This window comes from Ochotona curzoniae, unplaced genomic scaffold (genome assembly GCF_017591425.1).
Source record: "Ochotona curzoniae isolate NIBS_2020 unplaced genomic scaffold, NIBS_Ocur_1.0 contig_883, whole genome shotgun sequence".
NCBI lineage: Eukaryota > Metazoa > Chordata > Mammalia > Lagomorpha > Ochotonidae > Ochotona > Ochotona curzoniae.
This window is the reverse complement of record NW_024466599.1, coordinates 20453312-20466760: the sequence shown is the minus strand read 5'-3', so window position 1 is coordinate 20466760 and position 13449 is coordinate 20453312. Positions and strand designations below refer to the sequence as shown.

At 43.1% G+C, this 13449-nt stretch overlaps 1 protein-coding gene across 1 annotated transcript in view; it reads left to right on the top strand.

Annotated features, from left to right (window-relative positions):
- ALK (ALK receptor tyrosine kinase) overlaps positions 1-13449 on the top strand; it is a 667016-nt gene that overhangs the window by 498798 nt on the left and 154769 nt on the right. The window contains exon 5 of the mRNA XM_040993973.1: positions 9639-9766. Coding sequence (XP_040849907.1) covers positions 9639-9766 — 128 coding nt within the window. The remainder of the gene's footprint in view (positions 1-9638; positions 9767-13449) is intronic.

The window sequence follows — 13449 nt, the reverse complement described above, 5'->3', positions numbered from 1 at the left end:
CAAGGACATTGGGGAGTTAGGGCCATGTCTAAATTTTAAAGAGATTATTCCAGACACAGAATGGAGGCTGGAACCCTCCTCTGGCTTCAGAATAGAAGTGGATCTGCACACCAGTCAACACCTGTCAACCTTGTGTAGGAACAAAGAAAAATTTATTCTTCACCCTCTAAAGAGTCACTGGAATAAATAATAAAAACAGAATGGGGGTTTCAGCATTGTAGCCTAGTGACTAAAGTCCTCACCTTGAACACACCGGGATCCCATACTGATTCTAATCCAAGCAGCCCCACTTCCCATCCAGCTCCCTGCTTGTGGCCTGGGAAAGCAGTAGAGGATGGCCCAAACCCTTGGGACCCTGTACCTGTGTGGGAGACCTGGAAGAGGCTTTGGGCTCCTGGCTTCAAATTGTTTCAGCTCCAGCCATTGCAGCTGCTTGGGGACTAAATCAATGGATGGAAGATCTTCCTCTCTGTGTCTCCTCTCTGTATATTTGGCTTTGCAATAAAAATAAATAAATCTTAAAGAAAACAAACAGATTGAGTATGAGGAAAGACATGCCAGCTTATTAGCTTGCAAAAGGGACAAAATCACAGCACAGGGGAAAATCGTAGGAGTGGGATTACGCAGCCTTCCAGCAAAGCACAAAAACCCTCTCCACTGTGGGAGATGTCAGGAGGATAGCAAATGACTTAGGGGAACGTAGTGGGCTTGGAGTACGTAAAAATGGCCGCAGATGAATTCTCTTGGGCTAACATATAAACAATGGATTATAAAGGATTCTCTATGGGACTGAGCTACAGAACAATCATGTGTGACGAAAGCCTGTGCAGGGGTGTGACAGACTTCAGATTTTCTTCCTAGGATATAAGCTTAGTCTTCTCTGGTTAATGACATTTCAGTAGGAAAGCTGAAGGCAGATGTGTTCTTCCATAGGCAAATCTGGTCACGAAGCGAAGGAGGCTTCCAGGAAGGGGTGACATAATAGGAGGTTGGAGGGACTCTAAGGCCTTTCATCCTATTGAGGCATCAGTCTTTGGGGCATAATTTTCCGAGCCCCATCACCTGCTATCACATTGGCATCCACATCTACACCTTGATATATACAAGCGCTATAACATAGTTCCCTCTTCACCAAGGTGCCCCAAATGCTGGCCATTCTAAGACTTGGGAAGTGACCTCCGCATCCCTGAATGGCCACCCCAGCAAGGGGCAGGGCCAGAGCAGTGTGTGGAAAGAGGGATCTTTCTGGCAGGTTTCAATTTGTAGTTTGTCCACACCCCTACTTCATGAGTCCCTTCCAGCCCTGTTTGGCTGATTCCTTAGCCTGGCTCCAGAAGTTACTCACAGGACCACACAGTTCTGCCATATAAAGTGTCAGCACCAGACTTGCCACGACCAGCGATTTCTGATTGACACAAAACCTTAGAGCTTGGAAGTCAGCACTTTACTTAGCTCTGAGACTTGCTTTGTTACTAAAACCAATTGATACATTAAAGTGCTAAATGGCATTTAAATTGCCACTAGGAGAGGGTGGGGCACAGGACAAGCTGCTGGGTAACATTCAAGCATAGGCAGGGAGAGCTGCTTCTTCGCCTGGAAGTCCTGGCAATACAGCTCAGCAGTGGGGTCCCACTCAGCATGCAGAGCTTGGCCTGCAGATAGACTGGATTGAAGGAAGAACCCTATGGGAACAGCCACATTTTAGGTTTTAATGCTGTCTTAATCCTTCCTTGTGATGATGTATTTTAACACAAATATACATGTAAGCTAAACAGAACCTACAGCATTGATTTGGCTCAGAAAAAAGGATCGTATGTGAAATGAACAGTTGGTGTTTAAGTTATTGGAAGGAAGAGAGGATGAGGAAACCAAATTCAGATTCCCACTGGCCACTGGTGGGTGATGTGCCCACACTTCCTCACAGTAGGAGTTTGAAAGGCAAAATGATCAACTGGGGTTCTAATCAGGGAAAATCCACCATCCATCTGTCAGAAACACTGGCTGGCAAGTTTGTGGAGTGGGAAATCCCATTGGAATTCCCCCTTGTGTTCCTTTCTATAATTCTAAAGTGATTATGGCATATCTGGGATATGCCAGCACCAACCCAACACCCCTCCTCTCCTCTCGCTTCCTGGGCCCAGAACTGAGCTGAGACTACTCCCCAGCTGTAGTCTGGCGTCTTCACCAGATGCCACTGGGAGGAGGCACCTTGCACAGGGCGCAACCCAAAATTCAGAAAGATGGAAAGAGCAACTTCAGGATCTTCAAATCACTACTCTTGATTTCAAGATGTTTTCACTCACTATTCTTTCACCTGGATAATCAGTACCCCATCCCAGAAAAGCATGGAAAAGGCCAGTAACTCCCTTCCACACTTCTTCATACACACTAGAGCAAATCCCAATCCCTCAGACAGTAGGATTAGAACCAGTAGTTGCCTGGGTATCAATTTACATCCTAACACAAATGCATGTTCATTTGTCCCCCTTTTATTATGGACCAATGGAATTCAAAATGAAATTATTTTGGTGTAAAATAAAATGCAATCTATGCATAATTTTTCTTAATACACATTTTCCTGGACATTCAAATAGCTCCTTATATTTCACATATCTTACCTCTATATCTATTTGTTTTGTTTTACTATGTTAAGCTCCTACTTTCATTTCCTTGAATGCTCCCGTGTAGTCCTTTGATTGGATATCTGTATTATCTTTTATACAAATCCCATTTGTGACACCTTGCCCAAGATTCTTTAAAGAAAAGAGAGATTTATTTTATTTTTATTAAAAAGTCACACAGCCAAGAACAGGTAGATCTGAACTAAGACTAGGCACTCACTATAGCCCCAAAACTTCTGCTCTTAATCCACATGTTCGTGTTTCTCTTAAAGAAAGGCAGGAAAAACAAAGGGAGGAAAAGAAGGGAGAAGACAAAAGGGAAGGACCAGAAAGCAGAAAAAACTGGAAGTTGCTGAAAGACTTCAGGGAAACAACCTGAGGTGTGAGCGAATTTGAAACATCTTCTCAGCTGCATCCTAGGAAAGCCAAGCCACCTCCTGGTTCCTGTTACCCCCATGACATCTCTGTCACACAATGGTCCAGGAAGCTCATCCTGCCACGGCACGTGTTGGCTCAACCATCCCCAGCCTCAACACAGCATTTCTCCATGGGGCTGAGTAGGAGCCAGATCCTGGCTCAACCCAAAACCTCATTCCCAACCTGATCGGACCCTTTCCAGGGATGTCCATCTCACTTGTGGGAAACATGAAGGGCAAATGAGTAATGCAGTCAAGGCTACGTGGATTGAAAGATCCCTGCCCCTTGCCACGAGTTCTTATTACAGGAAATTAACAAGCAACAAAGGACTTCACTGTAAAATTTACATTGATCTGGCATTTTTCCCCTGCTATATCCCATAAAAATGCTTTAAATGCAGGCTGATTTAGTGGAAATGATAAAAAAAAATATGCTGAATGGTTTATATTTGCTACAGAATTACTACAAAGTGTTTCTTAAAGGAAAACATGAAAGTTATGTGTTATTTTCTTCCTATAGGAATAAGATTAGGGAGAGAGGTTCAGCTAACTTTGATCTTTCTTCCTATATTTATCTGGACAAGCTCCCACAGGCTTAGTTTTTGCTTATTTGTTTTGTTTCTAACAAATCCTCACACCTTCACACCTTGTCTGGACACGTGGCAAGAGAGAGACTTGGGAGGGACTCTCAGGGAGGAGTGTCAGCAGTGCACCCAGGGCCCTGACAGGGCTACACTTGCTAAGAGTAATAGTCACGTGACTGAATTCTGAGTGGCAGGGACTTGGCTGGTTGTCGGATTTGGGTGACTTCTGTCATCCTCAGTGTGACCCAAGAATTTGGGTGATCCAGTTTGAGGGTTAGTCAGTGCCTGAATGACTTAGCTGTCACAGACAGTACAGAATATGAGAACGGCCATATCTTTTGTCATTTTGGCTCACTAGCTCTGTTCACTAGAACAAAATCTCAGGAAGAGAGTTTCCAACCTCCAGAAGCTTTAAAATAACAATATAAGGCAGCGTTCCCACACTGTGGCTTCACACTAACCCAGGCTTACTGTTAACCCATCAATATCTGTTAAGTGTTGTTGAGCATCATATTATTACTGATGTTGGTGCAGTAATATTCATACTGATTTGATCCAATCCTGCACTGTAAAGATTTACAGATGGGACCTTCCCCAGCTGAGAACTCAAATACCTTCCAGTTCCAATGATCATAATCCTCTGGTTCCTTTTGATTAATGGGAAGCCAAGAACTGTGTGATGAACCACGTGGTCATACAACTTGCTTCCTGCAGCTCCCACACTTTCCCAGTCTTTACTTTCCTTCGAACAGGGAAGGCATCATTATGCCTTAAATGGATGGAAGCCAAAGCTAGTAAATTAACATGAACTTTTAGATTAACTCAACTCCACTGCCACATACTTTTGGCCCAAAATGTCAGATATCTTGTGAGATTTAAGAGAACACTGCTTGTGCACTTATTCACTCATTCAGCAAATATTTGTTGAGCATCTATGATGTTTAGGACACCAGAGACACCATGATGAATGATTCACCACCCTGTTATTAAGGTGGGGGGCTGGGGGCCAGAGTGAGACACCGGGGTTATCCTATCTTGTAAAAGCCATCAACTCCCACCAGACTATTCTCTGAACTCACTGTCTCTGCAGCCGCTGCTCATGTGCTCATGCCCATCTCTCTTTCTACATTGCCCCTTTACCAAAATTTGTCCCTCTTCACACTCTTAAGTTGCATTGATCCTGATTGCCCAGCCTGAGACAGCACTTGGCTCTCTAGGTGGCAGCTGTACGGAGTGCTTGCATTACTCCGTCAGCTCACACTTAACTCACATCACTGTAAATTTCAGTGTCTATTATTCTTTCTCTTCTATCTATATTGCTCCTTGAGTGCAATGCTAAATCTTAAGCCTTCAGCATTCCCCAAATATTTAACACATCACCTAGTGTGCAGTTAAACACCAGAAATTACATGGGAAACACAATGCAATACAACACATTGTAACCAAGAACTTGACGCAGTCATCTTTGCACAGGTTGCAGGAGAATGCAGCAGTACAGACTGAATTCTACTCAAAGTAAAATAGAAATCATTAAGGGCTTCTGAGAAGAAGGTGACTTGATATCAGCCTCCAGCTCTGACTTATATGCATGGTAGTGTTTGTCAGCAAGATTTCCTGGGACTGTGTTTCTCATAGAAGTTCTACTTAACTTTGTTTTTCACTTGTTTCAACAGATATGGTGGCTCCTACTCATAAATTGTCCATGTGTTTGCCACTCTCTCTTATCTACATCATGTAGCTTTTGGGTGACTGAGGTAAAGCTGTTTGCACGGTTCAGTGTTTGTTATCTTCTGTAAGAATGGCTTTCTGTCTTGAGCCAGTACTGTATGCTAAAGAGCACTGATACCAACCTTGCATACACCCTTTCTCACAAATCCTCAGGACGATCCAGTAAACCAAGCATCACAACCTTTGTGTTAAGTCAGGAAACTCAAGTTCTGAGAAGTGAACTCTTTTCCCTCTGGTTACTCATGTGCCTAGATGAGGCGCTGCAAATTGGAAATGGGCCTTGCCTCACTCCACTGCGGCTGCTAAAACCATCTCAGAAGGGCACCCTGCTGTACTGCTCGTGGAGTTTGAGGGCTGACTGTGGCAGCCCACCCTGCATCGCTGTTAGGCCCATTGGTACAGTGCACAGAGGCAACTGCTGCCCCTGGTCTTCACATGCTTTCACAAAGGACCATCCACTCTGGGTTTGAAATCACTTGATGCCTTCACTCACTTAAGTCATAACTGCCAATCCTTTAGTCTCATCAGCAACTTGCCCTGCAACAGACATGCCAGTTTCCTTTAAACATGTAGAGACTAACCTGGTATGGGCGTGATGGGAGCCTTAGAAATTTCCTTTTGTTTTCATGTCAAAAATGCTCACACTTTTCTTGTGGATTTAATGGCAGTGTGTTTCACTGCTTAACTGCTGTGTCTGTGCTCAAAACCCAGACCCATGATCCCTTCAGCAATTCTAAGACATCCTTTGCTAGCTTTGCAATTCTAGCAGTTTGAAACACACCTAACTGTACACTGCATTGTCTCTGTGTCTTGCAGTTGAAGAGCAACACTATATCATAGGGCCGCAGAGAACCCTACATGTGACCTTGGATAAATCTCTCTTTCTCTCTGCAGGAACAGATCCGTGATTGTATGACTAATAACGCTCTTCCCACCACTGTGGGAAATTATTTGTCAAGCGTGGCTCTTGGGGCTTTCATGAAATAGTGTGTCACCAGGACATCTTCAATCTCCTAGAGAAGTACAGGCATCAGATCAATATGGGTCCTTAGAGAACTTTTACTTTGCTTATGAGGGCCCTAAAGCTTCAAACTGTGCAAGCTTGGCCTAAACCCATTCAAATCCAGGACAGGGTCCCAGGTGACTTAGCTTCCAATTCAGTGACCTTTCTAAATTCTGCCTCCAACTTCTGAGTCACACTGTTAATATTCTTAAACCAACTCACCAGCCTTTCTCCATAGATTCTAATTTATTCATTGGGATGTAGTCCCTCAGCAAAAGTGGTTGGTCAGTGTCTTTTTTTCTTTCAGAGACACTTTCTCCAGTTGAGAATACTTAATTGCCCAAAACACATGCACAGTTCCAGGCATTTGTAGGAAAATGCCTTGTTCAAAGTCATCAGGCAGATGAGGAACAGCGCCAGCCCTAGAACCGAGGAACTCCAGAGAGACACCAGGAAGATAATAGATTGTGACAGGCTGACCAGACAGACCTTCTGGCTTTCCAAAGTCCAGATGGACATTCCACACTGTCAAAGTGATTGATTGAAGCCCCAAATGCTAAGAAGTCATGAAACCCCAGCACATAGGTACAGCTGCATGATTGTCTGTGGGCAGCTATAGGTCAGAACACAACCTTCACCCTTGCGAGAACAGAACAGAGTTGGCACCAGCTGAAGCAAGGAACAACAGGACCCTAATGAGCTAGCTTTGTGACCACTGGGATGTAAGCAAAGAAAATGGAGGAGAGAAGTTGCATGTGTTTTTCACTGGTTTTTGACTATCTCTTAAACAAGTATGACCTTAGGAATAAGTTTGCCCTTTACTAGTCCCAATTTCCCTGGATATAAAATACATATTTGGCAATTGCTCTGAAACTTATTAAAGATGCAGCAGTAAACTATGGGAGGCCAGAGAATTCCAGACAAAAGTTATTACATCAGTAACTCAGAAACCAATTCCTAAAACTCTTGACACATTTATCCAGAGGGCCAGTGTCAATATGGAAGTGGAAATCATTGTCCAGGGCCACTGTGTACCTGAAATTAAAATCCATCATTCCTCAGAACAGAGCTACAGTTTTGGCAGAATATGAATACTCATGCCTTTCACCACCATCTTCCCTCAAAAGATAGAGCCCTTTATTTTTCAGAACAAGAAAAAATAATCTGTTCCCTTTTTTTCCCCTAAGAATCTCTCATTTATATTTTCTTTCCAAATATTTCTTTCCTTGACAGTCCCACATTTAAACTGAAAGACCTCCTTTTCCTTATTCAATTGTACCGGTTTTATTTTGGATTGAAATCCTGCTGGGTACAGTAACAGTGAACAAACTTTACAGCAGCAATAATCCCTGCTACAGCTGTCTATTGTGAAGGAATGTAATACATTTTTATTAAACAGCTGAGGAATTGGCTCCAGTGATCTGGATTAACTACGGAAGGGCAGAGGTAGGGAATAAAACTACACCGTTCGTTCAAGAGACACCGCTATATACCCAAGCGTCATGCCAGACACCAGGCACACGAAACAGGAGCACCCTGTTGAAATTTGTTGACTGCCTTTAGCTGTGCCTTCATCTGCGAAAGTTAGCAGAGATTTGCTGAGCTATGGTGTAAGCAAAAGCAGAAATGCAGCCCCTGATTCACTACAGAAGGATTGGCACTGTGCCACGGTTTTAGATATGCAAGCACACTGACTCAGATTCTAAGAATTTGCCCCGAGATAGCATTTTGATAATTCCGTGAAGTTAGCTTCATTCAGGATGATCGCAATAGAGGAAAAAAGCAGGAACAAGGCAGACAAGCACCAAAATGACCATTTCCTCTTTACCTAAGACCTCATGCTGTCCCACTGAGCAGCATACTCACCATGCTCTCACTTATGTCAGTTACAGCTGGAAGATATCCCCAGTCCAGGGCTGAAGGGTTATCTCTGAGCAGCAGTATTCCAATTCAAGTCTCAGCTAGGCGGCATCCCATCCAGCTTCCTGCTAATGCGTGTCCTGGGAGGCAGCAGATGACAGCTCAAGTCCCCACCACCCATATGAGAAATCCAGATGGAGTTCCAGAATCCTGGCTTCAGCCTGGCCCAGCCCCAGCTGTTGCATTCATTCGGGGAGTAAGCTAACAGATGGAACATCTCCCTCTATCTAATGCTTTTCAAATAAAATGAAAATATTTTTTTTCAAAAATGAAAGAAAATAGAAAGGAGAGACTAATGGATACCAGTAAAGAGAAAATCCAAAAATGAATAAAAACTAGAAAGCTAGGTTTCTCTTTCTTATCATTTGCATTGTCATACTCAAGTGCAGCCTAGAAATGAGAAATGTGGAATAATGTGACGATTTTATGGGTGTTATCTATAAATCAAAATCTACCAACGTACTTGCACTTTAACTCTTCAAATTATGTGTTTTTAGTGTATGTTGTATATGCAAAATGTTGTATGTCCATTGCTCACCAATATAATTGGTTTTTAAGGAAATAAAACATGAAATAAGTAATTTCCATTCTCCACACATATATATGCACTCGCATCTGGATCAATGTTGGAAAATAAATATGATGTTTCAACCAATGTCAGGAGGCTATTCTAATAGGTTAATAACATGAGCAAGGTATAAAAATGTTCATTTAGCTCATTCTCTGGTCTCTGACTGTGTCGGTGTCCCTGAGTGTATAGATGGGCACAGAGCAAACTATTTGACCTGCTTCCATCATCTTTTGTTTGCCCCTTTTTGCCAAGTCCACGTCAATCTTAGGTACCTTCTACCCCAAAATACATGCTTCAGTGCACTTTAATTTTGTTGAAGTAAAGAAATAGCTCTTGCTAGTTTCCCTTAAGTAACTCTATAGCAAAGCTGAGTGTCCTGAAACTGCAGTATCAGATAAAACCCCCAAACCAGGCATTCTTTCCAGAAGTCATTAGAAATGGAGTGATAAAGGTTTTTGAAGACTTTTCCCTGATTCCATTTCCAAGTTTTCTTAGGTATTTATATTCTTATCCTATAAGACTAGCTACTGAAATAATTCAACGACCTGCAGTTGCTTGACAAAGAATACGGCAAAGGAGATGTCCGTGGCCAGAGTGGGTTTGAGAACTGACTCTCTGAGTTTGTGGAGAGGAGGAAGCCGTGTCTGGGTCTTAGTCCGAATCACCGGGCTCAGGCCCCTCAGGGTGCCACTTCTTGGTGTGCAGGAAGAAGTAAAACCTGAAGGCAGTGCAGGACAGGACCCTCTCTGAGTGTAGACCTGCTTCTCACCAGTGTTTCTCTCTGCTTCCCACCAGCTGGACTGTGCTGCAGGGAAGAGTCGGGCGCCCAGAGCACCCATTCCGAGTGGCCCTGGAATACATCTCCAGCGGGAACCGAAGCCTGTCTGCAGTGGACTTCTTTGCCCTGAAGAACTGCAGTGAAGGTATCTGAACCCGGCTCCCCCTGCACTCCCTCCCTGGTCTTTTGTTGTGTTACACAACCATAGTGAGTAGAATATGGGCACACTTGTCCAGACCAGCCCACAGTGCTCAGGGGATAATTCAAAATATTACCAAGTGCTACACAACCCAAATAATTAGGTTCCAAACACCCCACATCAAACTGTGGCTACTTAACAATACAACTTCATCAAAGTATATCTGCTTAATAAAACTCAGAGGTGGGTCTTTGTTAGAAAACATATTAGCTTAGCTTTCCTAGCTGTCAAATGCTTTCAACTATTTTTAAGAATATTTTACTATGGAAAATTTCAAGTGTATAAAAGCAAATACAACAGTAGGGTGGACCCCTGCAACTTTAGTAATTGTCAATATCTTGCCATTTGGGTTTCAGTTATTTCTCTACTTACTCCTCAACCTCCTCCCAGTTTGACAGTAATGATCAGTATTTTACTTTTTTCCCCTTAGGTAAAAACCACAGCTAAGTACTTTTATTGACTTAAATTATTATTAAGGGACAGCATAGGAAATAGTTATATGTAAATTTTTTATCACATTTTTTTGTAAGATCCTTTAGGGCACAGTTTCACTGTGTCATTGAACTTCTTTTGTATAAGTTCCACGTTACCACTTCATTTCAGTTATTATTGTCACATGAAGGTATATCTTTCCCGAACAACAATTTGTTGATTTTTTTTCCTCTTTGCCATTGTTTCCAGAAAGCTCTGAACTAAATGCACTACTCCATCATAGTAATTATATCTAGGAAGCTTTTTGATGGACTTTCCCCCTCCATCCATGTATAAGTGTTCTTATCTTGTATTTTTGTTTTCAATGTCATATATTGTACGTACCTTCCATTATACATTGCCTCAAGTCCAATTGCTATGTAGGATGAAGTAGATCTCAATAGAGAAATAAAGTTGGGGCACGTGTCTGCAGCAGCTAAGATGTAACACTTTCGGTACTTCCTGGAATGCCCGCATCCCGTATCCAAGTGCCTGACTCACACCCTGGCTTACCACTACAGCTTCCTACTAATGTACATCCTGGGGGACAGTGGGTGAACACAAGTATGTGGGTCCCGACCATCCATGTGCAGGACCTAGATTAAGTTCCATACTACTGTCTCTAGCCTGGCCCTTCCCTGGCCATTGTAGGTGTTTGGGGAACGAACTAGAAGACAGAAAATTTCTCTGCAATCTCAAGTAAAATAAACAAATGCTATTTTTTAAGATATAAGAGGTCAGTCTTTCCTTGATTCTTTAGGAGGCCCAGGATGATAGCTATAAGCATTCTTTGTTGTTTCTTAGTGGAGTACGTGGAGGAGATGGGTTTGAGTGATGCAAAACTTGGGAAAAAATCTATTTCGTTGATGCAGTTCTCCTGCTGTGCCTGTCTCAGCTCACTGGTTCGTTAGAAAGGGCACTCTCAACCTTGGCCAAGAAACCAGTGGTCTGAGATGCCTGAGAATGAAGTAGAGACAGGAAAGAAGGCCAGGGCACTCCCAAACCAACATTTTCCATTCAAGCTTTCCATGAACATCCATGAACGCCCATGGAACACCCAATCATCTGTTGCTTCTAGAAACCTGCACCTGAACCCTGTGCCCTTTGAAGGTGGAGTAGGACAATCACTGCCTGTGGCAGGATGCTCCCGTGACCACCCAGCCCCTTGTGCTGCTGTGACTTTTCATGCATTGTTAGCCTTGCAAGAACCTTCCCAAAGTGTGTGCTGTTGATGTTTTTGCTGTTTTCATCAAAACGGCCTTATGTGTCGGGGAAAGGAAAAATCACCTTAATGTGATAGATTGACCTTCAGTTCAAGTTGGAAGTGTGGTTAACCTGGGGCATGAGGCAATGAACAAGAAGCATGTGGTTTGGGAGCAAGCCAGGAGCTTGTGCAAATGTTTCTGCACTCATGAACTTAGGGATTTGTAAATGCCTCTGGCTAACATCAGTCCTCACAGATGTCAGGGGTCTACATACTGTCCAAGAATCCATCTACTGAGGGGTAGCCAGTTAGCAGAGGGAGACTTCAGTTCCAGAATTGGCTTATCTTATGAGGTCAACATCAGGAAAAGGAATAAGAAGCCACAAAACACCAACTAACCTAGCATCAACATTCCAACAGAAGCTTCTCATCCTGCAAAAATTCTTGGCACATGCAAGTAAAAGATCTAACCAGTTATGCAGATGCTTCCTCCCTTGCCAGGAAGTTCCCTATCTCACCTACTGCCCTTGTAGCTTATGTTGCATTGGCAGTGTATCCATTGCAGTTTAAGGGATCAATTTCTTGCTTCCTTTTCTACCCTGGATAAAACCAGTTTAGTTTACCTCTTTAACTTCTCTATAATGATCTAGGAAATTTCTGTCAGCCAGATACCTTCTTAAAAGAATGAGAAGGGCCCGGCGCGGTGGCGCAAGTGGTTAAGGGCCTCGCCTTGCACGCCCAGGATCCCATATGGATGCCGGTTCTAATCCCGGCAGCCCTGCTTCCCTTCCAGCTCCCTGCCTGTGGCCCAGGAAAGCAGTCGAGGACAGCCCAAAGCTTTGGGACCCTGCACCTGCATGGGAGACCCGGAAGAGGCTCCTGGCTTCGGATTGACATAGTATCGGCCGTTGCGCTCACTTGGGGAGTGAATCATCGGACGGAAGATCTTCCTCTCTGTCTCTCCTCTCTGTATATCTGCCTTTCCAATAAAAAAAAAACATAATAAAAATAAATCTTTAAAAAAAAAAAAAGAAGAATGAGAAGACAAGCCTCCCATAGAGTTCCTAGGGAAGGTGGCCCGAGGAGATGCTCATGGCTTGGTCAGCTTCCTTCAGAGGAAGGAATCCTAGAACAGAGGGTCACCATGGGAAAGCAGATATCCTCCACATGCCTTCTCTTGCTCAGACCACCTACAGCCACCAAGAGATATGGAGGAATTGGTGAAATATGTCAGAAAGATATCAGAGAATAAATGTACTTTAGAATTTTCTTAAAATTCCTATGCCTTCCTCTTTATAAACCTGCTATCTATTGGCTGTAACAAAAAAAAAACCAAGGCTGGGTATCTGGTAAAGAATTATAGTTTATTTGCCTTTCACTTTTGAATGCTGAAATGGCCAAAGTTGGGTGACCCTGTTGATTTGGCTTCTGGGGAACACCTCAGCAGATGGCATTACCCAGGCAGAAACAAGAGACAGGGAGTCGGAAGCTAAGGAGGAACCAGGCTTTCTCTTTTGTAATAACTCTTTTTCAAGAACAAACTTTTCCCAGAAGACCAGCATTAATTCCTCCCAGGGATGGCACTTCTAGATGCCGAATTATCTCCCTCTTAGCCCCACCTTTTAAATGTTTCATCACCTCTTGACACCACCACATTAGGCACCAAGTTTCCAACACGTGACCCTTTTGGGGACAAATCACATCAAGACCATAACACCCTCCCATGGCAGAACAAATTTAGGTAATATTGGTTGACATAGGAAAGTTGCAAAAAGGAAAAGTATCTTGAAACAACATTTACATATTTAAAGGGAAGGAGTTAATTCGGGTTTTGTTGTTGTTTTGTTGTAGGAACACTCAAGCTCTGTTTTATGTAAGCAAAACCTATGTTTTGGAAGATTGTTGTTTGATTAGGCTATGAGGGAGAAGAAATAAGAGGCAGAGAGTGGTATCT